Source organism: Saimiri boliviensis, chromosome 3 (assembly GCF_048565385.1).
Source record: "Saimiri boliviensis isolate mSaiBol1 chromosome 3, mSaiBol1.pri, whole genome shotgun sequence".
Lineage (NCBI taxonomy): Eukaryota > Metazoa > Chordata > Mammalia > Primates > Cebidae > Saimiri > Saimiri boliviensis.
This window is the reverse complement of record NC_133451.1, coordinates 80,940,481-80,964,855: the sequence shown is the minus strand read 5'-3', so window position 1 is coordinate 80,964,855 and position 24,375 is coordinate 80,940,481. Positions and strand designations below refer to the sequence as shown.

The following is a 24,375-nucleotide window of genomic DNA, read 5'->3' as shown; positions in this document are numbered from 1 at the left end:
TCCACTAGACCTCCCCTGCCCCCACCTCAGCAGGAAGATGCTGGGTGGAAATGGAGTCCAGACCGCATTGATACCACAGGGACAGCGTGTAACAGGCTTGCAGGAATGAGAGTACGAGCTCTCTTCTTAGCCTCCTGTGATGCCACCCCAGAGGTGGTGGTGGTGACAGGGCTGAGGCACCTCATGGCGGCCCCTCGAGGTTGGAAGTCTGAGTTCCCCACTCAGCCTTGGCTTGTGTGGGTGGGGTTGGGACCACAGTTTTCTCTGTGGTGTTTGGCTGGAGTAGAGTGGTTATTGTCTAAAAGTGTTCAGGGTGGCTGGACTGCCTCTTCCTGCTCTTTTGGCTAGAGTGTGCAGGCTTTTTTTTTGTCTGTACTTGGTGTTTCTGGGTTGCCAGCATCTTGAGCTCCAAGTCTGGGATAAATGAGACCAAAAACAGCTCGGAAAACTGAACGCCTTGTCATTCCTTGAGTCTTAAGGTCCCTGACCCATCCTTTTAATTCTCTCCACCTTTCAGAGTTTTCTTGGGTCTGTTTTACATGTGTCCAGGGATTGTAGTTGTAATTTTACTTCTAATTTGGTTGTAATCTATTTCACTTTCCCAAGAGTGTAAGTTACCTTTAGTTATTTTTAAGTCTACACTGTCACGGGTCTCTGTATTGTCACTATTCTGATTTCTTCTTTTTCTTTTCTTTTTTTTTTTTTTTTTTTTTTTTTTTTTTTGAGACAAAGTCTTGCTCTACTGTCCAGGCTGGAGTGCAGAAGTGCAATATCAACTCACTGCAACCTCCGTCTCCCAGTTTCAAGCGATTCTCCGGCCTCAGCCTCCTGAGTAGCTGGGACCACAGGAGCACACCATCATGCCCAGCGGATTTTTGTATATTTTGTAGAGAACAGGTTTCAGCATGTTTAGGCTGGTCTCAAACTTTTGGACTCAAGCAAACTGCCTACCTCGGCCTCTCAAAGTTCCGAAATTACCTGCATGAGCTACCGCGCCCAGCCTGATTGAATTTTTGATTATATTGCTGGTCTTGTAGATTTAGAAAATGATGTAGAGCTAAGCATATTGATATTAGCAACGCATTTGACAAAATTCTTTTGTGAGCATATCTAAGCTAGTTAATAATACAGCCATAGTCATTATTAGCTGAACAGCTGCACCCAAAAAGTATTGATTAATAGATCAATACATCAGGCTACAAGAAGGCCAATATCAATATGCTACAGGCACTGCCCTGGCCTGCTGTCTGCCCTATTCAACATTCCTACAGTCTGCTGAATGAACACTCAGGAAGTATCTTCATCTCAAAAACTGAGAGTGATAGTTAATATTTAGGATCACAAAGTCGAGATTGGAGAAACTTCAATAAAAGAGCATTATGAAATAGAGCATTATGCATGCTGGATCAGAAAATAAATTATATAACATAATATAAAGAACAGAACTGGTCTAATATTGTTTTTTATGGAGCAAGCACATGAGCAAACAGAAAATAGATGTTAGTACTTATATAGTTAGAAATTAAATCAGAGGAAAGGGAAACTGATATGGAGTCAGACTGTATTTTGGACCAAGTACTGGCACAGGCATTTTGTAGATGTTAAGGAATCTAACACAATCCTAGACTATATTAACAGGATGGAGTGGCCAGAATAAAGGGTGGACTATTACATAGTCTGCTGAGATGTTCAAACAATATGTGGAATATTGTGCCCAACCAACTGGAGGTAAGTGTGGTGAAAGATCACATGAAAGGTCATTGAAAAATGTTTAGTTTGATGAGGAGAAGCATAGAAAACAGGAAAGATGTCATGTGGAAAATGAATGAATCATTCTGCCTAGCACCAAAAGTGTAGGGTAAGGTAATGGACTCCCGGACTCCCTGTTAGTGTAAGTATGTAAACAGTGGCAAAACAACCAGCTATTAGGGATAAAACACAGTGACCCTGCTTTAGGTGAGCACTGGGTCAGATGATCTCTAAGGGTCCTTCCAAGTATCTCTGCACCCATATAGAGCACGTTAGAAAAAAAATGGCAAAGTGTTCATGTCAGGGGGTTTAGCCTCATGAAACAAAACACAGCTTGTCCTGGCTTTAATGAGATTCAGACATAGTAAGAAAGGAAAGAGACTTTGTAGTTAAGACAAATTCCAGTTTATTGTCTATGGAAACAGGAAATTTAGAGTTTTATAGGGGAGATGTGTGCAAACAAAAACTGGATTAAAAGTTTCCAGAGGGGGCTGTTACTATTCAAACAAGAGAGCCCTTGTTTTTGATTATGGAGTTTAAAAATAATAGGATATGGTCATTATAAAAGAGAGGCATCTGATTGTATGTTTTTTAAAAAATTCCTTTAGGGAGACATTTCCAAATTTAATTGTGAATGAAAGTTAAAAACTCTCTGCTTTGTTTCAAAATGCTTTTCACAAAGTGAGCGAGGTTGCCATCTAGTGACTATGTTCTGGTTTTCCATTTTAAAAGCTCAGCGCGGGTTCTTAAGGCAGTGATGCTCAAACCTGGCTGTGCATTAGTGTTACCTGGAAGTTTCCTAAAATGCAGATTCCTAGGACCCGCTAAAGAACCGGAATCTTTGGAGAAGGAGCTCCAGAGGTTGTGCTTTATTATAAAGATCGATCCTCAGATGACTCCACTGGACCTCGTCTGTGACCAGTGTTTGGAATTAACTGCCCTGGGACATATTGTGTGCAGGCGGAAGTGTCACAGAGGCAAATTTATGTAATGCACAATGTTCACCTACTTGCCCTAGGAACCTGGTTTCAGGTATATGCAATTTGGTGATACATTTTTGTATCTCATATTTAAAATAGACTTGGCAATGCTAGAAATTTACCCTATCCTTGTACACAAAGATACATCACCGGTGATGTTTATTGTAACACTGTTTGAATAGTGAATAGCTAAAAACGATTTAAATGCCTATCAATAGGGATATGGCTAAAAAAAATGACAGTAAATCCAAGCAGTAATTTTATACAGCCATTTAAAAAGAATGATTAAGCATCATATACAATTTTTATTTTTCAATCATACATTGATAAAGTTGAAAAAACATGAATTTATAATAGAGAAAAACTGGGAAAATGGTATATATCATTCAGTAGTGGACTGAACAAATTGTGGTAAATGTATATAATAAAATTTGAAAATGTTTGGTAATGTGATAAAAGAGTATATTAAGAGAAAAGGACACTAAAAGAATATAATGTTTTCTTAGAATATACGCCAATATATATAGTTTGAAAAAGAACTGGAAGGAAACGTGATGAAAGTGTAATTTTTTCTTGATTTTTTTTTTGTAATTTTATACACTGGGTTTTTCATTTCTATCATAATCAGAAAACTATAAACATTATTTTGAGAGCAGAATGCATGTGAATTGATTCAAAGCTTACTGTCATATGCTTTTAGTAAGTGTTAGATGAACAGCCAGAGTAAGCTGAAATAAGGAAGCCGAAAGACTGGGTTGGAGACTCATTTCTGTTGGCTACAGGTAGGCTCAGATGTTGGGGGGCTTTCCGCTTTCCTACTTGTACATCCCTTCTTTATTCATCCAGCCATGACGAATAAGATGATGGTGCAACTGCGGGACCGTTCCCTGGAAGGGTCATTCATCAGCCGGATCTATGTGGAAGACAGAGCATCAACACTGAACCAGGACAGAGGCAGGTTTTGTAGAAGAACACTACAAATTCATGGATCGCTGCTTTAAAAGTCTACTGATTAAAGATTCTATTAATCGGGAACGCTCTTCTAGAATTCACACTTTTACGCAGCAAGAGGCAGCAAGCTCGGTCTCGAGTCAGCACATTGTGACTTTTGCACCCTTGCACTTTCAACTTTTGGCCCTTCTGTTCCTTCTTTGTTTCCTTGTCACACTTTCTGTTCTGTCTTTTGCAGAGACACATAAACCTTGAACAGTCGTGATCATATCCTGTTAGGATGACCGATTTGTACATGACCCATGGCACACTACGGCTCTACAATCACCAGATTATTTTCCACAGAGTAGTGAGTAGGGGAAGTCACATACACATGCTGTGAATAGTTTCTGTTTTGCGAGAGACTGTGTAAAGGTCCATTTTTAAATGCTATCATGTACATTCACTGAATTAATTAATTAATTAATTAAAAATTTATTTATTTTTTTGAAACAGAGTCTTGCTCTGTCACCCATTCCGGAGTGCAGTGGCACAATCTTGGCTCACTGCAGCCTTCATCTCCCAGGTTCAAGTGATTCTCCTGCCTCAGCCCCCTGAGTAGCTGGCATTATAGGTCTGTGCCACGAGGCCTGGCTAATTTTTGTATTTTTAGTAGGTATGGGGTTTTACCGTGTTGCCCAGGCTGGTCTTGAATTTCTGACCTCAGATGATTTGTCCCACCTCAGCCTCCTAAAGTGCTGGGATTGCAGGTGTGTGCCACCACGCCCGGCCTTATACATTCACTTTAAGTGATATTTTTATTACTTGTTGATATGAGATCATCTACAAGGACAAGCTATTTTTCATCATAGACAGAAACATTCCTGCAATGCCAGGTTAATACAGGGGAAGGTCTGGCTTAGCCATAGATTTGTGAGAGACCTAGGTGACTGATTTGAAGGTGACTGGGAAAGACATCCATATTAGTGATTTCACACTTTGGCTTGCATTAAAATCAATTGAGGAACCTGTTAAAAATGGAAATCTCTGGTCCCCATTCATGGCTTATATCACAAATATTACTCCATTCACTGATTAATGCAGTGTTTCTAAGATCAGCCCCAGCTGTCCTGCTCAGAACTACCTCTTTGCTAAATAGACAACTTGCTTTCTTCACATAATATTATGTTGGTGCAAAAGTAATTAATGTTTTTGCCATTAAAAGTAATGGCAATTACTTTGCACCAACCTAATACTTCTGTCTTCCTCAGGTTCTTGTTTTAAGTGAAAATTATTTAAAATTGTTTGACTTCTATTATTAATACATTAACCTAACAGTTGTAAAAATCTACTTAAAATTCAAATCCAGCAAGAGTCACTTCTAGACAGTGTTTTTGTTACACTAATGCATGCCCATAAATTGATAAAGTATTGTTCCTTTAATGAAACAGCTCTTCGGGTTCTTATTCTCGGAAGTCTAAACCATGGCTTCAGGTAGATTTCCTTGCAGCTTTTGTGTGCGTCCACTCATCATTTTTGACATTATGCTCGTTTGGATTTCTGGATGTAGGATTGTATTGGAGTTTTGTTCTCCTTTCTTTCCAGATTTCCTCATTAAGTTTTTTCTAACCATTTTTCTGCCCCTTTCTCTTTCAGCCCCAATTGCTTTCTTCCTGGTTTTCATCCAGAATCATCTATTTCTTTTCCTTTTCCTTTGGGTCATCTACTATATTTTAATGCCTATGACTGTAAGTATCATTCTCTGGACTAGCAGAGTTTACTTTTTCTTTTTTTTTTTTTTTTTTTTGAGTCGAAGTTTCGCTCTTGTTACCCAGGCTGGAGTGCAATGGCACAATCTCGGCTCACTGCAACCTCCGCCTCCTGGGTTCAGGCAATTCTCCTGCCTCAGCCTCCTGAGTAGCTGGGATTACAGGCACACGCCACCATGCCTAGCTAATTTTTTGTATTTTGAGTAGAGACGGGGTTTCACCATGTTGACCAGGATGGTCTCGATCTCTTGACCTCGTGATCCACCCGCCTCGGCCTCCCAAAGTGCTGGGATTACAGGCTTGAGCCACCGCGCCCGCCCGGCCTAAGAGTTTACTTTTTCATAGAGAAGTTGTTTTTGAAAGGTGGACTTCTGTAAAAGCATCATAATGTCTTTGAAACTTACACTGTCTTGAGCTCCTACTTAGTTCAAGGCAGGCCGTAAAGGCAGAGTGAGGAGACAACAAAATGCCTGTTCTAGACCACAGGCAGAGAAAGCCTGCTGAGTGGCTTCCTCCTGACTGGTCTTCTTCCTTCCAGCTCCCCTGACCTCGCTCACAACTCCTTCCCCATCCTCTGGTTGGGGAGACCTGCCTTAAGCTCTGAACTACGCATGGGATCACTTAAGGTTACCTACTGCTAAGCTCTTATTTACCTGTGAGACTTACTATCTGCAGCCTCTCTACATGTGTAATATGTTAAGGAAAATAGATTTTACTATCCCCTGGTTCTTCCCTTCAGTTAGAATTCATCTCCTCAGAACTCCTGTCTCGCTTTACTTATATTTTTATTGTTTAATACATTCTCCCTTGTATCCTTTGTATGACTTTCTCTTTACTTCCTTATAGTCTTGATAAGGACCAAGATCATCTCTTCTTCTTTTGATCTCCGAATAATTTTGTAAAAGATGGTCGTTCAATAAATATTTTTCTACTGAGCTAAATGTTATTTCAGACAAAGTCAGACACATTATCCTGACTTCTGGACTTGCCAAGAACAGATTAATTAGTATTCTAAAATCAAGGTAAATATTTACAAGCAGAGAGGTCCAGGAAGGAGAGGTTGGAGGGAGTACCAGGAGTACCAGGGCTGCAAATAAATGACGGAACTGGAGCCTGCTCCCAGGACTGGTACAGTGAGCTTTACTTTTTGAGCACAAGGTGGCAGGCTAGGTCAATGTCCATCATCCCTTATAAGGCAGCTACGTGAGGCTGAAATTCTTTGCCCAATTTCGGAAACAGAAATCTCTCTCTCTCTCACTCTCTTTCTCTCTCTCTCTCTCTCTCTCTCTCTCTCTCTCTCTCTCGTCTGTGTGTGTGTGTGTGTGTGTGTGTGCGCGCGCGCGCACGCGTGTGTGTTGTAACTGAGGTTAGTGCAGCTTTGATGGCTAACACATGGCTTTGGAAAAGGCATGGCCTCACTCCTGACTGCTGGCTCTTTGTGGATCTCTGATCCTTTGTCTTTGGACTAATTCCTCCACGTCTGCATCAAATAGCAATGCATCATGGATACTGACACACTTCTAGTTTATCTTAACTGGATGAAAAAAATATGAACATTTTCAGTGTTTTGAAGAAATATTCATGAACCCTAAAGCTTTGGAGAGAGGAAACAAAATCGGACCACGGAATTGAAATATGCACTTTCTCCACTAGATGGCAGACTAGGACAAGTGACTTTTGGAAAGGTCCACCTGTGTTTACCCAACGAAAGCACTCGCTTTTCTCCATCAGATTGTATTTTTTTTTAAACCAAGCCAAGTGTTTTTCTGTTATCAGACTTTCACATGTTAAAGTCTGATATAAATCTGTTTCTTTCTCTTGTCTTTCAGTGTAGATGTTTTTCCAGCTAATAATGGCTTTGTGTCACTGTTCTGGAAACTAGACCCAAGTTTCCTTGGTTAGGCAGGAGGGAAGAGCTCTGGGAAGCTTGATTTTAATTTATTAATCTGCAATTTAAATTCTAATAGATTTTTGTTTTACTTCATTAATTGCTTTCAGTGTTTTGTTTTGCCCAAATTGTCTTTTATTTTTTTAAAAGAAAAGTACTAGGAATAGTTTACTCTGGACTTCTGATGGTAACATTGGGTGATACGTTGAGTCCTTTCCCTGCTTCTGATCTGTTATTTCCAGAAGATGGGGAGCAAATGAGGCAAAAAGATATTCCTTGTTTTTAGGTTCCATTTTGCATTCTTTCAAGTTTCTCTCTCTCTGTGTGTGGGTGCACTCATGAACACACAATATACTCACACATATTCACATATGTGGATGAATATACACATACTCTATGTAAACGTGTGTATATAAATGTTTATGTATATACACAGTCATATATGTTTGCGTATATTATGTATATTTATCTTTGAAATATATGACAATTTAGTGACTGTTTAAGAGCAAAGACTCTGGAACCAGACTCCTCGGGTATAAATCCTAGCTTATTAGCAGATACTTACAGATCTGTGTCTGTTTCTTCATCTGTAAAATGGGGGTAATAATGGTATCCATATTATAGAGTAGCTGTGCAGATTAAAGGACGTAACAGCACAGCTCATGGTAACTATGTTAGCCATTATTATTTGTGTATCTTGAGAGTCTGATTTATTCAATAGCTTACATTACCACTTTCATTTAGTAAACGAAGCACCCTCTATCTACCCAATGTGGGAGTTTAGATTTTTTGAAGGTGATGTAATATATTCATATTGACTTGACTTTTGCTACATACATTATTTAACTTAATAATCTAGGTGCTGTACAGACTGTCTCAGTCATGATTTCTGTTGTTTGGGAACTTACATGTTGCAGAGGAATTGTGTGCACTTTTCTTTCTCTATTCCCTACCTCTCTCCTTTCTTCTCTTGGCCTTTCTAATTTGGAGGAATGTTAAGAATAGAAAGGTACATCAATTAAAAATTCAATTCAGCTGCCAATAACAACGGCAACAAAAATTCCAAACAATGGCTGAAAAGGAGCTTTTTTTTTTTTTTCTCACAGGACAAAGATTGTGGAGGCAGGAGGCTGATGATGGAGCTGGTTCAGTGGTTCCTCTATGATTATTTTGTCTTTTCCTTCATGGCCACAGCATGGCTGCTCCTCCAGTCATCAGGTTCACGTCAAGCCAAGAAAAGGTCAAGAAGGAGAAAGGTACACCAGCTACATAAGTTCATCTTATCAGGAGGGGCAAAAGCCTCCCAGAGCTCTTCCCTCCTGCCTAACCAAGGAGACTTGGGTCTAGTTTCCGGAACAGTGACACAAAGCCATTATTAGCTGGAAAAACATCTACACTGAAAGACAAGAGAAAGAAACAGTGTGGAAATGATTTGGGATGAGACAATGAATGATATTTCTCCAACAAAGTTTTTGTCCTGGCTTTGCATTTGTGTTTCTCCTCAAATTTTCCCTCTTGCCCACCCTCTAGCCTATTGTCCTCTTTGTCTGGAAGGAGGTAGAACCAAGAAAAATGATAATATGGATATTTGTTTCAGGAGCGGATATTCGCCTTAGGATATGTGCAATGTGTGCAACAGAGGAAAGAGTGTAAGAAAATACGGAGATCTCTTTATCAGCATAGAGGGAGGTCAGAGGGAAAAGGAATGGCTGGCTCAAGCAGAGAGGGTGGAGGAGCACACCTGAGATTTCTCCAGCGGGTCAATTTCAAAAGCACTTCCCTTGCTGGAGGCAGAACTAAGCTGGTTGCCTCTGAAATGAAGCACCACAGACAACAGAGTTTCTTATAGATCGCTTAATACAAATGATCATAGAGAGATATTGTTTATTTTCATGTCTACAGAGCAAACAACATGAAGGCATTTGTGACATTCACAAATTATTTTTAAATGATATCTACTCAAATGTTACCTATTTCACAAATCTGTAATATTTTTCTTAAAAATGTTATAACTTTAATAGAATTTTATGTCATGACTATTAAAATAGCAAAAATTCCCCCAAGGAAACAAGGATTCTTGGCTCACTCAGTTCTTCACTCTGTCCTCTCTTCATCTGGTCAGCTGTCAGATAGCTCTCCTCTACGTCAACTCACAGGTGGCGAGGGCTTCAGAGCGTCACCCTGCTGGGAACTCCTGGTGCACTAGTCACCACTGCTCTCACTTGAACTGCTGCTGTCAGATGAATCACTGCTCTCGTCTCTTCTAGGGGAACTAAACCTCCTGTTGGAATGGGGTTGTCTACCCCAGGAGCCTTTCCTTTGTGATGTACCCTTACTCCCCATAGAATTATTTTGCCTATGGGGTACATAATGATATTTTCTGCTGTGTGTTATTATATTCTCATTACTGGGGCCATTAAGGGAATTCATTTTGGTTTTAATTTCATTATCAAGACCACGAGAAGGAATGGGCAGGTCCTGACTTTTGCCCTTACTAGGAAAACTTTGTTTTTCATTTAGGGTTGCTTGGTTCCTATTAGAATGATCTACACCCTTTCTGGCACCGCCTTTGCCATTTTTAGGAATTTCATTATAATTGGTACTTTCAGCTGCATCACCACTGCCTTCTTTTCTCTTCTCTTTTGAGGGCGCAGGAGGGTAATGAAATTCCACTTTCCCTTGGTGAGCATTTTGGCTTCCAGCATCCACTCTGTTTCCTTCTCTTCCAGGGAGTTTCTTAAAATTGGTACTACCCATGATATCGTTGCTGCCCTCTACAAGGCTGACATCAACACCACTTGCCTCTTTCACAGTTTCATCCCTGCTTCCAATGGTATGTTTGCCATTTTTTTCTCTCTCTGGGATTTCATTATAACCTGGTTCTCTTGTGTCAAGATGAGTACTCTCAGCTTCACTTGGGCCTGCAAACCCTGTCTGAAGATCTGTGCCTTCTAGGTCAGGACCAGTAGCTTCTCCTTTACCAGGAATGTCCTTAAAAGGTTGGCCGTCCCCACTGAAAGGAGATACGTCATTGTCCCCTCTTGCTTGAAGATCTGTATAACCACTGCCTTCAAAATCACTGGGAATTTTTTTGACCTTTGGGAGGTGTTTTAAGTAGTCAATGTTGTGTTGAATGTGGTGGGTGCTTTTGCTTTTTACTAGGCCTTTCTGGGCTTGGGAATCTCCTTGAGGCTTCTTTTTATCCTTCAAGTGTGCTTTAGCATAGTTTATTCTTGCAGGAATTTTGTTTAGAACATTCCTAGGTTTGTTCTCTTTGTTTTCTTCCTCCAGAAGTTTCATCACGGTCACTGGCCCCATTATATGTTGCATGTCATTTCTGATGAGAGCTGCGCCATATTCTTCTTGGTCATGTAGTTTGCTGATAGCGTCAACTCCATCTTCAAACCCTTTATTCCCAGTTGACTCAGAATAAACTGACATCTTCAGGCCATCGTAGACATTCTCTTTGTTACTGATACTATAATCTTCATTCGGTCTCTGTCTATTTGTGAAATGATTTTGGGATTTACTACTTTGGTTATTCTCCCTGGCTTCAGAAAGGGACAAATCTTTTTCTCTTTTCTGGACAATATTTTCTTTAGATGACAGCTCTTGATTTCTTCTCTTGCCCAAATGGTGAAAACCGATATTGTCTTCGTTTTTTTCTTCCTGCTAAAGTACAATTTTCAATACGAAGTGATTATTTTATGTAAAATTTCAAAAATATAATAATTCTTAGGCAATATAAAAACAAACCACCAGATATTTAATAAAAAGGAGCTATTAACTCAGTAGAGGTTTACTGTGAGAGGTCATTATATTATAGTAAAATCAGGTTTCACAGAGAAAGAATAATGAGCTAGGCTTGAAAATGGGTAAGATTCAAATATGCAGAAGGGAAGTTGTGAGAATATTTTAAGAATAAGTGGCATATTCAATTGTTTGGGAACAGGACACAATTGAGACATAATATGAATAAAGCTACCTCGTGGGAATAGTGAGTCATTGCCAGTAAATTGGATTTCATATATTAAAATTAGTTCTCTCTCTCTCTTTTTCTTTCCTTCATTCTGATCATTAGAGGTATTCAGCTGTCTAAAGGAATATGTCTTTTCCTTTCCTTTCTTTCTTGCTACTTTTTAAATAGAAAATCTACAAATAGAAGAATCTTCTGACATTTAAAAAAAAGATCCTAGGAGAATAATGAGCGAAAAAGAGAAAGTGGAGGAGGAGAATAAAGTATTTATGCCTGTATTTCAATTCGTTCTTTTGGTTTGTGGGGTAGTGGGTGGAAGGGGCAGGATCTGCGAATATGCTGCTTCATAGCCTGGGTTTTGCCACCCTTGGGTGCAGCCAGCTTTCAGTGAGTTTGGCAGAACAGTGTGGTCAGGAAGAAAGAGCTGAGACTGACTGTGCCCTATGCCACTCACTATTTCTCTGTAGCAAGGGCTAATTAGAGAAGTGTCTGAGCATCTGGTCTGGAGGTTTCCAGAGGGTGTTGCCGTAGAGGAAGTGAAGTGGCTCTAAAAGGAGCAGTGGAGATGGAACATATATACTAGAGACAAATGTGAGTCATACTCAAACAGAGAGGGGTCTAAATTGCCCATGGGAGCTAAGAGAGGCTGAATCACCACTGGGCCTCAGTCAAGACTATACTGATTGAATCCTAAGCTATGGTAGCCAACAGCTTTCATTTAAGAATGAAGCAGGGCAAGCAGCATGCAGGTGGTTAGGCAGAATTATCCTGTGCATGCTGAAGATTCCAAGGCTTCCTCTTCACTATGGGGTAAGCTATGTTTGTCCATATGGTGCATGGTATGTAGTGGATGGTGTAAGCCACACCTGGATGCCATCTTAGAGGGAGAAGGAGGAGGAGTGAGGATCTGAGCATTTTTATCTAAAAGAGACCAATTTGTTAATAACTGTTTTAATTATTAGATAACCTTAAGTTTAAACAGATTGAATTTAATCTTGCATCTTCCCTGGCCCCTCCATGGGGAGCTCTTGAGCAACAGAACAATTATAGACAGACTAAATGTCATTCTTTCCTTTCACCCCCAAATCGTAGGATGATATGGAATATACAACATCTCTACATAGGCCTTTGAATTGAGGAGTAATATGAAACCAACATAAGAGATATTTATTGAGGGATTGGAACACGTCAGAAATTAGATTGGGTGCTACATGTTCTAAGCAATATCTGGTGATATTCATTGGCAAAGGCAGTGGTCCTGTAGGGGTGTGGAGGGTGGGAGCAGGTCTGTGAGGCAGAGACCTTATATCCAATTGAGTCTGCACAGACAAACAGAGTGCTGGAGACTTGTAGAACCTGGAATGCCAGGGTGAAGAATTTGGTTTTACCTTGTAGAGTATGAAGAGCTAATGAAAGTTCATAGGGGATTGACAAAATAAAAAATCAAGGGCTTAGGAGGAATAGTGGTAAGAAAGAACACGTAGGAGGCTTTCACAGTATCCAGTAATGAGATGTAATCACTTGGATTATGATTATGCCAAAGAAAAACTATATATATATATATATATATATATATATATATATATATACACACACACACATATAAATATATGAAAACATTTATATATATAAAAATATACGAAAACATTTATATATATCACATTTATAATATATATATAAATGTATGGTTTATATATATTTATATATGGTTTATATATTATACATATAAATGTTATAATCACATTTATATATATATATAAATGTATGGTTTCTTTCCTAGATATATTAATGATAGTCGTGTGATTACAGGATGCACAGTTGTTCTCCCAGTCTCTGGACTTCTCTAACATTGGTTGGAGAGGCAGATGAAGATGAACTAACTCTGGACCTCCCCACTCATGTGTGTGTATATATATATGTGTGTGTGTGTGTGTGTCCTTTTACTGGTACCCAAACAGAAAAGCCTTAAAAACTAAAATGAACTGAAATGTTAACATGTATAGTATTTGGTCAAGTGTATAGGGAAGATAGCAAAGAAGATAGAAAAACCAAATCCAGGGAAGCCAGGATCATAGGGAATATGTTGAGTGAAATAGCAAGCAGGAATTACCAGTCTTTTTTAAAATCCCTCAGCCCAGTGCTCACGAAAGTAGCTGTGCTATGGAAAGAGTGAAGATAGGGTGAAAAAGACAAGGGCTTTAATACTAGACATATTGATGTTAAGGGAATATAGAACCTGAGCTCAAAAAACAATATACGGTTAGAGATAGAGAATTGGGTATCACAGGCTCCTGGGGTGTCCTAGTATAAGTCCTTCCCAGTTTTCATAGCCTATGATCAACTCTTCTTTCCTTGACCATCTTACAGGCTAATTGTTTATTATTTTCAGATGCTATTGTTTCACTTACAGGTAGCTGTAAATTTTTCAAGAATTTTTAACCTGAAACTACTATCCATTTTTCTTGATGCAACAAGTATTAAGGTTATTGCCTCTTTCCTATGAAACCCTCCCAACATTTGAAAAAGTTTAGTTTTCCTCCGAACTCACTGGCTGCTTTCTCTTCTGCAGGCCGACACTACAGTTCTCTTGTGCTAGGTCACTACATTCAGACCCATCACCTTATTATGAATTCTCTTTTGTTTGTGGGGTTCCAAATCGGACCTTGACTCTTATGTGGCCTGATCAGCCCCAAGCACGGGGCATCCATCAGCTTCCTTGCCTTAACCACAGCCCTGTTTTTACTAATACAGCTTAATTTTCTGCAGTTTTTTAGACCACCACTTCAATTTGTTGGCTCTTGTCAAGCATGGGGACATCTTAGATGTGTTCATTAAGGATGTCAGAATACATGAGAGCTCCCTGATGGAGAGAAAAAGAGCATTCAGCCAGAAGCTCATAGTATTTGATCAAGTGTATAGGGAAGATAGCAAAGAAGATAGAAAAACCAAATCCAGGGAAGCCAGGATCATAGGGAATAGGTTGAGTGAAATAGCAAGCAGGAATTGCCAGTCTTTCTTAAAATCCCTCAGCCCAGTGCTCACCAAAGTAGCTGTGCTATGGAAAGAGCATGTGCATTAGAATCAGTTGTCTAACTGCCATTTATGGGCTGTGTGATCTTGCGAGCATTATTTCACTTCTCTGAGCCTTAGCCATTTTAGCTGTAAACTAAAATTGATGTCTACCTTTCAGCATTTTGGAGAGAATTAAATGATTTTTATTAAATAATGCATGTAAAGCAGGCGTCCCCAAACTACTACGGCCTGCGGGCCGCATGCGGCCCCCTGAGGCCATTTATCCAGCCCCCCGCCGCACTTCAGGAAGGGGCACCTCTTTCATTGGTGGTCAGTGAGAGGAGCACAGTATGTGGCGGCCCTCCAACGGTCTGAGGGACAGTGAACTGGCCCCCTGTGTAAAAAGTTTGGGGACGCCTGATGTAAAGCATATGGAACTATATCTAGCCTTATAATGGATGATAGTTTCTTTCCTCGATATATTAATGATATATTAATTATATATATTAATGATATATTAATATATTAACTATATATTAATGATAGGCGTGCACAGTTGTCCTCCCAGTCTCTGGATTTGTCCAACATTGGTTGGAGAGGCAGATGAAGATGGACCCCTCCACTCCTTTATTGCCCAGATGTTACCCTAGGGCTGTGTGTTCTGCAAACTTGTAGCCCTTGATGGGATGTAATCTGAAATAGATTTTGATTGGACTCTCTCTCTTTTTTCACCCTCAAACAGAGGTACTGTTCTGCTTGGAGGAATGTTTGCTTTTATACATGTATCTTATTAACTGTTGGAAAGTAGTGGGGCAACTGTTGAATCAGCTCACATTTGAATCTCAAAATAAAAATGGCTTATATAAGTGCCCTCTACTTTTAAGAAGCTGGCTAATATGTGGTCTGTAAAATATAATTTGAAATTATTTATTTGTAAAAGTTATGACATTATCGTTAATTACCTTTTTAGTATTCGTGGGTATATTCTGAAATAAGATTTTGCCATGAGAAAAAATAGAAACAAACTTTGTCATGTATAACTAAAGAAAAAGTATTTTAAACATTTGACTTAAGTCATTGAGTCTTGGAAAGGTTTACTTGGACATTTAAATTTTCCTTTGCAATCAAGTTTCATTGCTTGCTTGTTTACTGATTGCTAATATAACCTTTTGAGTTAAACACTAAACCTAAAATCAGTAGATTAAAATAGTCTCTTCCTAATTTTTTTTCTCTCCCTACTCTGAGGTGGGAAGTTGTATTTTATTTTTGGTGTTTCTCTGCTTTTAAAAAAGTAAAATGTATATTAATGAATTGTGTGCATTTTGTTAGAAGACTGAGTAGAATTCTTTTGTTAATGAAAACATGAAACAACTTTTAACATGTGGTGTATAATGGCTATTTTTACACTGAAGAAAATATCAAAAACTAGAAGAAAACTTTTTTGACATTTGCTTGTGTTAAATAATTTCTGACTGTTTGACGGTCTGTGTACCATTTGGCTGGCCGCTTTGCTCTGCTCTGCTTTTCTGTCTCCATGCCTTGGTGCCTACCAGCCTTTTCATGGAGAATGGCCTCACCCACTCACTTCTGTTTGCTCAAATCCTACTCATCCTCCATGGCCCAGAGCAATTATTTCCATTATGTATCTTTCCCTGCACACCAGGCCAGGAACTAATTTCTTTCTACTCCAGGCCCCTAACACATGATATTTTGATTTCTTCTGCGTACTACTCGCATAGGACTTCCCACATTCTGTCTTGTTTCACAGTAATTTTTGTAAGTGCCTTTTGTTTCTTTTCTAGCTCTAAGATCCTGGAGAGAAAGAATTTGTTTTCTCAGTCATTTAATCTCACATAATGTCCTACACACTAGTAAGAACTCAACATACAGTTGAGTGCATTTTAACTTATTTACAGTTAGATGTAGTCTTAGAGATGCCATCTAAAGGATACTGATGGCAGAAGAAAGTAGCATTCTGAAGGGAATCTATTACTTCCATGGGAAATCAAAGCAGATTTGGAAAAAGTAAATAGCCCTTTTGCTGATGGCATTTCAAGCTATTTCCAGCCCCTTTGGCCCATGAATCTGCAAGAAGGGACTGAGTGAAAAGAATTATTGTCACTGTAGTGACAAGGGCCTCATTCTTTTTCTTCTGAGCAGCCCAACACAGATGGAGTTATCCATGGGATGAATTTAAGAGACAGTAAAATGTGTCACTCATTAGGCCAAAATGGTTTCTCCCCTTAGCCATGCCCTGCTGGGATCCCCACCATTAGAGCATATGGTAGACTATGTCAAGAAAACTTCCTTCTAAAACACCAGACATTACTCAGAAGCAGTAACACAGCAGTCCATGGGCATCTGGGGTCCTCTAGTATCACACCTGCAGCTGCAGGTCCTGAAGCAGAGCGAGATGTGGGCCAAGGCATGGGATGGGGATCAGGAAGATTCTGGGACCAGAGTTCTGTCGTAGAGTGGCTCGAGGAGCCTAGGGACTGAGGGGAAGGACAAACGTGCCAGCCATAAGACAGAAACCCCAGAGCAGGCAGAAGTAAACTTGGCCTCCCCTGCATTTTCCTCTAGGTCTAGTCCAGAGTTTGGCTCATGCTAAGAATGGTCATTCAGAGATTCAGCTTACCTTTACTGTCAGTTTGATTTTCCTTCCCAGGTGACATGTAAACATACTTAAAAACATAAAACCCTTGTTTCTCATGGTGACCCTTGTATGTTATCTATAAAAACACAACGTTATGTTAAGACGGGTTTTTTTTTCTCTTACGAAGAAGTTTCTGGGCTCTCTGAGATCATATAAGAAACTTTAAAATCTGGGTGAAGTTGAATTCTGCCTCTGACAAATGGCAGTACTTCTCGTCACCACAAGAGGGTGCATGTCAGCCAGCTCGGAGACAGCCACTTGGTCATTCTCTTTTCTACAGATCTCTGAATCTGTTTTCACTAAGGGCCTGTCAACTGCTTTCTGTCCTAGGATGGATCAACTTTATTACTAAATTTCTATGGAAATGGAGCATGTGGAAGTGTTTTCAGATGGGAGGGTGAGGGGACCAGGAGAAAGGCAGGTTTTACAACATTCATGTCTTATGTCTAACTGGTAAAAGTCACAGCACGGGCATTCAGGCTCATTAGTTGGCAATGTTGGCCTTTGTAATTTTCAGCTGAGATAAAGTACAGAAGATTGTTAGTTCTTAGAACGTATTTTTCTGTGATAGGCAGAAGCCAGCTGCAATTTGGTGGCATGCAAAGCTGGGAGGATTCGTTTAACTGGATACACACGGAAAGCTGACTCTGTGGAGACAGAATTCCCCATGAAGACCTGTTAACCTCCCTCCCCTTTACTCCCTTATTTATCATGCCAAGAGCCAAGTGTTTGTCAGGTGCATTGCGGGAAAACATTGTTTGCTGGTAGCAATGTTCCCAAATTCTTACTCACTCAGCCCCGTGAAGGTTGCCTGGCAAAGCATTGTTTCATTTGAAGAAAGATATCACATTGGAGAGAAATAAATCTCTATTCACAATGTTTTTCTCTTTTCTGTCACACACTGTGTGTGAATTACAATACCTGATTAACTAGAAAGTGCCAACCTTATGTTGTATCATGTTGCACTTCCACTTGGAGTGCCCAGGACTGTTTTGACAGTTACACTTTTCTCTTACTGAGTTTTTCTTTGCAGAGCCAAAATAGAGTTATTTGAGAAGCCTAGTTCTGTTTACCCTCTGCTCTTCCACACAGCTTTGCTCAGTTTTCTCAGTCTGTGGTCGAAATGTCTGAAAGGAAACGAGAAACAAAACTTCACCCACTAGAACATTCTATTTCATTGACTTCTTCAAACAAACATTTCATTGATTTTTCTCTCCCTGGGTCGTATTATTCAATGTGGAAAATCATTCTAACCAAAAGAAGATGGACACACTCATTGCGTTAATATTTGCTTCAGTATTACAAAAGACAGTGCCAGCTTTCTTCCCCCAGAGGGAGATGTCTCCACGGCAGAACTGGATTCAAGCTCAGACAACCGCTAAGTGAGTGTCGAGGGGAGGGGGAGGATTGGCACCCCAGATGAAGGAGCTTGGCTGCCATTGGAATCCACTGAAGAAGAAGTTTTCACTGGCAAACTGGGAATTGTTAAATATAAGTGAGCTAAAATCAGAGTTCGATGATTTAAATTATATGTGGGCATTCATTATATAAGTTGAGTAATTGTGATGTTGAATTAAGATATGATGCAGCTGAAGGCCCACAGAGAGTCAAACCAAAGCCGTTCATGTGAGGGGTAGGATCACACCCAAGGATCAAACCTCACTGCTGCCAGACATTTCATTCTGAGAAGGGAAAATAGAGGCGGCCAGCAGATTAGGACAAGTTCTTTCTCTTGGTTTGACATAGAATGTCAAAATTTCCTGAGGGGAGCTGAGGGTGAGGGGTAGCTACTGAAGCGCAGAAAGGCCAGAAATGAAGAAAGAACAGACCAGGCACGTTGTCTCTCCCAGGCCTTTCGGCTGAAGTTTACATACCACAGGAAAGCATGTCGAACAGGGACCCTAAAATCTGGGAGCAAGTGTTTTATGAAAGGAACAGGTGTAACAATTCTTTCATTCTTGGTATTTTTCATTTACCTCTTTCTTTTAGAAACTCCTAGCCTATCTCAGATGTGGCACCGGGAACCAACAGGCGGGACTGGGCTGTGTTTGAATGGGTGTGCGACAGCGGAAGCAGGCATCACGGTGGATCAATCATATGAAAGAGAGAACTCCTTAAGGGAAAGATTAAATAAACAGATAAAAAGAAAGAGGGCCACCTCGGCCAGCTGTCCTATTTACCTGGAAAGTATTCTTCCTGAAGAAGCCTTAAGCTTCTATATTTTGTTTCATACAGACACGTTGTTCCTTGCACTACGACACTGGGAGTGTCCCTGCTTGCTCTCAGCTCCTTTATACCTCCAGCTCAATCTGAATTGATTCCTACATTTCCTCTCTGTGTTCAGACTGGGTCTGAGTGAAGGCAGCCTGCCATGAGACTGGAGGGTAGAAGGAGAGAGAAGCCAGGGTGTGTCCTTCTCGGTTCTCTCTGTCTGGGGCTGCATCTCTAGAACTGGGTGCATGTTCTTTGTGGCCCTAGTTCTCCAACCCAAGGGCCTAGGAGCAGCACCTTTTTTTTTTTCCCTCCAGCCCTAAGGGTGGTAGTAGCTTCGATCCTTGGGTGGTCTCACCACCCCTGATTGGCCTTTCTGTTCTTCCTTATACTTTACTCTAGCTTCCCTTAGAAAGTCCCTCTACTGAGCTCCCTTCTGTGGATTTTGTTTTCCAGACTGGAGTCTGGCAGACAAAATCATCTTCAAAATATGAACTCAGAAGTTTAGAAAGCACCTCCTCCATGGCTGGGCTCCAAGGCATAGCTGCTTAATATTCTATTCCATTCTGGAAAATAACAATAGCTTGTCAATAACACTTTCTATTTATAGAACACTTTACGGTTCCTAAACTGATTTTGTATACGTAATCTCATTTGAGTCCCAAAGTAACCTTTATAAGATACGCAGTGGAAGAAACAAAATTGCCTCCACTTACACAGCTGGTAGTTGTAGCAGAAGTAGAGAAGATATTTTAATTTAAATCTTCTGCCTCAAAGTCCCAGGGTTAAAATAATAAATTTTTTAATGACTAAATATGAAAAAGCATTTAGTAATAAAAGGAAATGTTCCTAAAGTTCATATTAATTACTTTCAAATCACATTTTATAGTTGTATCCTTTATTGCATTTCTTATGTTGATTCTTATAGGATCACGTGAATATAAACTGAGACTACAAACAGTGCAAACAGTTCTGGAAATTGGACTATAGGAAGAAGAAAGCATAAAAATGAGTTGGGCAGATATGAAGCAAAAGAAAGAAATGATAGTATGGGAGATCAGGCATATTTTTACAGAACACACACACATAGATGTCTTAGAAACATACTTGACAATATAGAGTACCTCAGTACAGTTTTAATTTATTGTGACTTATAACAAATTCTTTCTAATATAACTGTATCTTGATGAATAGTAACTAAATTGCATAGCCTAATAAACATTTATTTTCTTCCCTTTTAGAATCATTTGGAATTTGGCTTACAATTCCAAGTCATATGTAAGTGGCTCAGTATGTACTAATTTCTTAAGCCACCAATCTGTCATTTAATATCAAACACCAGGGCCTATCAGTGAGTGGGGGACTAGGGGAGAGACGCTTTAGGAGAAATACCTAATGTAGATGATGAGTTGATGGGTGCAGCAAACCACTATGGCACATGTATACCTATGTAACAAACCTGCATGTTCTGCACATGTATCCCAAACTTAAAGTATATATATATATATATATATTTTTTTTTATTGCATTTTAGGTTTTGGGGTACATGTGATGAACATGCAAGATTGTTGCATAGGTACCCACATGGCAGTGTGCTTTGCTGCCTTCCGTCCCCTCACCTGTATCTGTCATTTCTCCCCATGCTATCTCTTCCCACCTCCCCACCCCCCGCCCCTCCCCCATTTCCCCCCAACAGACCCCAGTGTGTAGTGCTCCCCTCCCTGTGTCCATGTGTTCTCATTGTTCAACACCCGCCTATGAGCGAGAATATACGGTGTTTGATTTTCTGCTCTTGTGTCAGTTTGCTGAGAATGATGGTTTCCAGGTTCATCCATGTCCCTATAAAGGACGTGAACTCATCGTTTTTGATGGCTGCATAATATTCCATGGTGTATATGTACTAAAACAAGCTAAAGAAATTTAGGTAATTACTAAAATGGCATCTATCTACCTGGGAGAAAACATCACATTTAACCATCCACAATTACAAATGTTGTCTCTATGTCCTTGCTGAGCTGCTTGCATTTGAAATACGCATTCCCCCCTTTTCCTGCTACACCCGCTGGCAGATGTCCTGGGCTTGAATGTGGCCCTGTAATGGAGATGGCATTGTCTGCCTCTGGGGAGGAAAGCTGGCATCCTCTTTTGATCAGTGGTTACTGAATGGATGTTGACATAGCACACTTACTAGAAAATGATGAGAAAGCACCATTCCGGCTGTTTCTTGGAATATGTTGCTCAAAATAAAATCTTCAGCTGGCTGACTTGAGCTGGGTCAGCAAGGCTCATTCTTCCACCACTAGTGGTGAGAGAGGCATCTGAGCCTCTAGGCCTTGATTGAGTGAGGTCTGTGCATGGGGCCTCACACATGTGTGTTGTGAGCAGTACAGTCCCCACACGATTGTATTACACACTCTTGTTGCACAGAGTGCATGCAGAGAAGGGAATACACTGCCCAACTTCTACTGCCCTCCATGAGGCCCTCTGCTGCCCGGGTCATCCTTGTCAACCTAGTTACTCTGCTGGTCACCCACTCACTCGGGATCTATATTTAAGTATGATTGGCAAAGGGATGACTATTTGCTTCCATGGTTCTCCAACCAAAAATGTTATTCTGATAAGTTAGGATGCTGTTCAGACATTATCTAATTAGCACTGTGTCTGCATTGCAAAAAATAACTAACACTCAGCATTTTCACAAGATAATTTGGTCACATCCTGAATATTCAGCTGGGTGAGTCAGAGGGAAGAAATGACACCCAAGGAAATAGGGGCTTAATTTGGGTTAAGCTTGGGAGTACTATGTCCCATCTGATAAAGACACCATCACGAGTAGGATCCCACAATATTGGCGTGTTGCAAGAAATACAGGAAAGTTCTTGTCTCTTTGTATTTTCATCTGTTTACTGAATCTAGTTGATTAGCTTTAAAACATCCACGTCAAATTCTTTAAGTTTTCAGGAAAATATTAAAAGGATATTTTGCCATGTCATAATTTGAGTCTTTGAGTATCACTCCTTAGTGTCAGCTGATTTGAAATGCCATGGCTGCCTCCTGGTTTTTTAAAAAAATCTGTTTTTCATCTTCCTTAAAAGGCAATGTGGTGATATCTCATAATTCAGCACACGTTTACTGAGAAGCTCCTTGGTTACGTGTGTTGAGGCTGGATGCTTCTGTTTTTTTGGTACTTTTAAAAATAACTGAATTAGGTAGATGCCATTAATTTAAATAGACATTGCTTGAAAGAAAAATGAAGTGAGCAAGAGATTATCTGAAACATAATTGAATTTGTAGATGCTTACTGGTGCTGCCCAGGTCACGCTGAAAAGGAGCAGTCCCACACAGAAAACTCGCATGTTTGAGAATCTCTGTGAAAAGACAACAATATCTTACCGCAAAGCATTACCAGTTATAAACTGCAGCCATAAGAAAAGACAAAACACAGAGGGATATATAAACATCCTTCCCTTTGACAGTTCATTTCCTTTTGTGTGTATGTGTGTACAGACCATGCATAGTTTACTTATACCTGAGTGTGGACATTTTAATCTAAGAGCTTTCATATGTCTAGTTATTCCAATGTGAAAATGAAAATTACTCAGTATCACTAAAACAGTAAAGTCAATTGATAGAAATATATTTTATACACATATTTATTTGTTCTATCATCAGTTCTTCTTCCTCTTGTCTTTAGAAAGAGATTGTTTCATTTAATTATTTGTGTAATTCAAAATGACATTAAGTTGATGTAGCAGCTCATAACACACTTTAAGTCTGTCAGGGTAGCAGATTGCCCTCTGGGAATGCTTATCTGCCTCCGGCTGGTGCCCTAGTCTGTGTCTCATGCTCATTAGCAATGTGTCTGAATTAGTAGCCATCCATGGGCTGGAGACTGAACTAATTTTTGCAACACTTACGTTAATATCTAACATGTATTGAATACTAAAATGAGCCAAGCACTGGGTCTAAACATTTTTCATGCATTCAATTATTTAAGCCTCACAACAACCCTACAAGTTAGGTGGCATTACTATACCTGTTTTATAGATTAGGAAATAGACACAAAAAGATTAAACAATTTGCCTTAGAATTCACAAATATTAAGGAGCAGAACTAGGATTAGTATCCAGGCAATGTGGCTGTAGATCCAATATTCTTAATCAAGACTCTCTGCCACCTTAAATAACTTTCTACCCTTTTATCTTATTACAGAAAAATCCATGTGCAGTTGACTTAAAGGCAAATCATATTTTATATTGAGCTCAACAATCATGTTCAAAACACTAACATTTAGCTATAGATAAAGGTATTTGTTTATGTTTTGGTAAATATACCAACAGGAACTAGTGAGCTCCCTTAAGTAGCCATCAGATTGGAAAAAAGTCAGCATGTCTTTGGATTGCCAATCTGTTGGTTTTGATGAACATTATATAATATTTTACTAACTGCCACACAAACTATAGCAACCAAGATGAATATTTTAAATTTATGTCACTCTGAGATTCCATGAAGAACATATTTTTAAGGAAAAATAATTGAAATATTCTTGCGATCTTTACATATTTCAAGGTAAAAGCTGGTATTTGGAGAAATAAATATAACTATTAAATATATTCTAAAATCCTAGGTTATGCTTTTCCAAATTAATGCAATTAGAAGGATCTAAATTCTAACTCTAGTTGACCCTTCCAAGCATTGTATGTATTAGGATGATGTAAGTAATTTATGAAATAATTTAATGCTGATTAGTACAAATATCAACATACATGAGGTTTCAAAGTATGAATATGATCAGATTTTCCTGATTGTGAAGGGATAGAGGAAAATTAAAGTATGAGTTACTGTGGATCTTAATAATGCTAATAATATAAAAAAAGAGAAAGTTGCTATCAAATCATCAATTTTAGTTGATGATTTCTAAAGCATGGTAACACATTTCCTGTTTTATAAAACAAAGCACTAAATATTACACGGTTGTGCTCAGTAGAAAAGATTTTCAAAGGTAATAAAAACCTACCTGGGTGGCACACATCTTAAAAATATGAACAACTAGAATATAAAGCTCTTTGTCGCCAAGAACATGAAAGCCAAATTACCTGCTATCTTTTACCTTCCGAATACCTGGCTTCTTTCTGCAAGATTAGCAGTCTCTGAGCCTTTTGCTGAAATTTAAAGTTTGCTAGAGTTCTCAATGGCCAATCAGC

The 24,375-nt window shown here is 39.4% G+C and overlaps 1 protein-coding gene across 2 annotated transcripts; it reads right to left on the bottom strand.

Annotated features, from left to right (window-relative positions):
• Nucleotides 1-9,182: 9,182 nt before the first annotated feature.
• On the bottom strand, nt 9,183-24,345 carry MEPE (matrix extracellular phosphoglycoprotein). Of its 2 annotated transcripts, XM_010334780.3 has the most exons (6): nt 24,268-24,345; nt 22,474-22,539; nt 18,034-18,087; nt 16,949-17,036; nt 13,955-13,959; nt 9,293-10,988 (listed from the first exon to the last, which is right to left on the bottom strand). In XM_010334780.3, exons 2-6 carry the CDS (start codon nt 22,525-22,527, stop codon nt 9,519-9,521), a joined length of 1,671 nt encoding a protein of 556 aa, XP_010333082.1. In that variant the 5' UTR covers nt 22,528-22,539; nt 24,268-24,345; the 3' UTR covers nt 9,293-9,518. The 2 variants fall into 2 exon arrangements, with proteins under 2 accessions (XP_003924043.1, XP_010333082.1); XM_003923994.4 differs by lacking the exons at nt 13,955-13,959; nt 16,949-17,036 and having other exon boundaries at nt 9,183-10,988.
• Between the last annotated feature and the right edge of the window lie 30 nt (nt 24,346-24,375).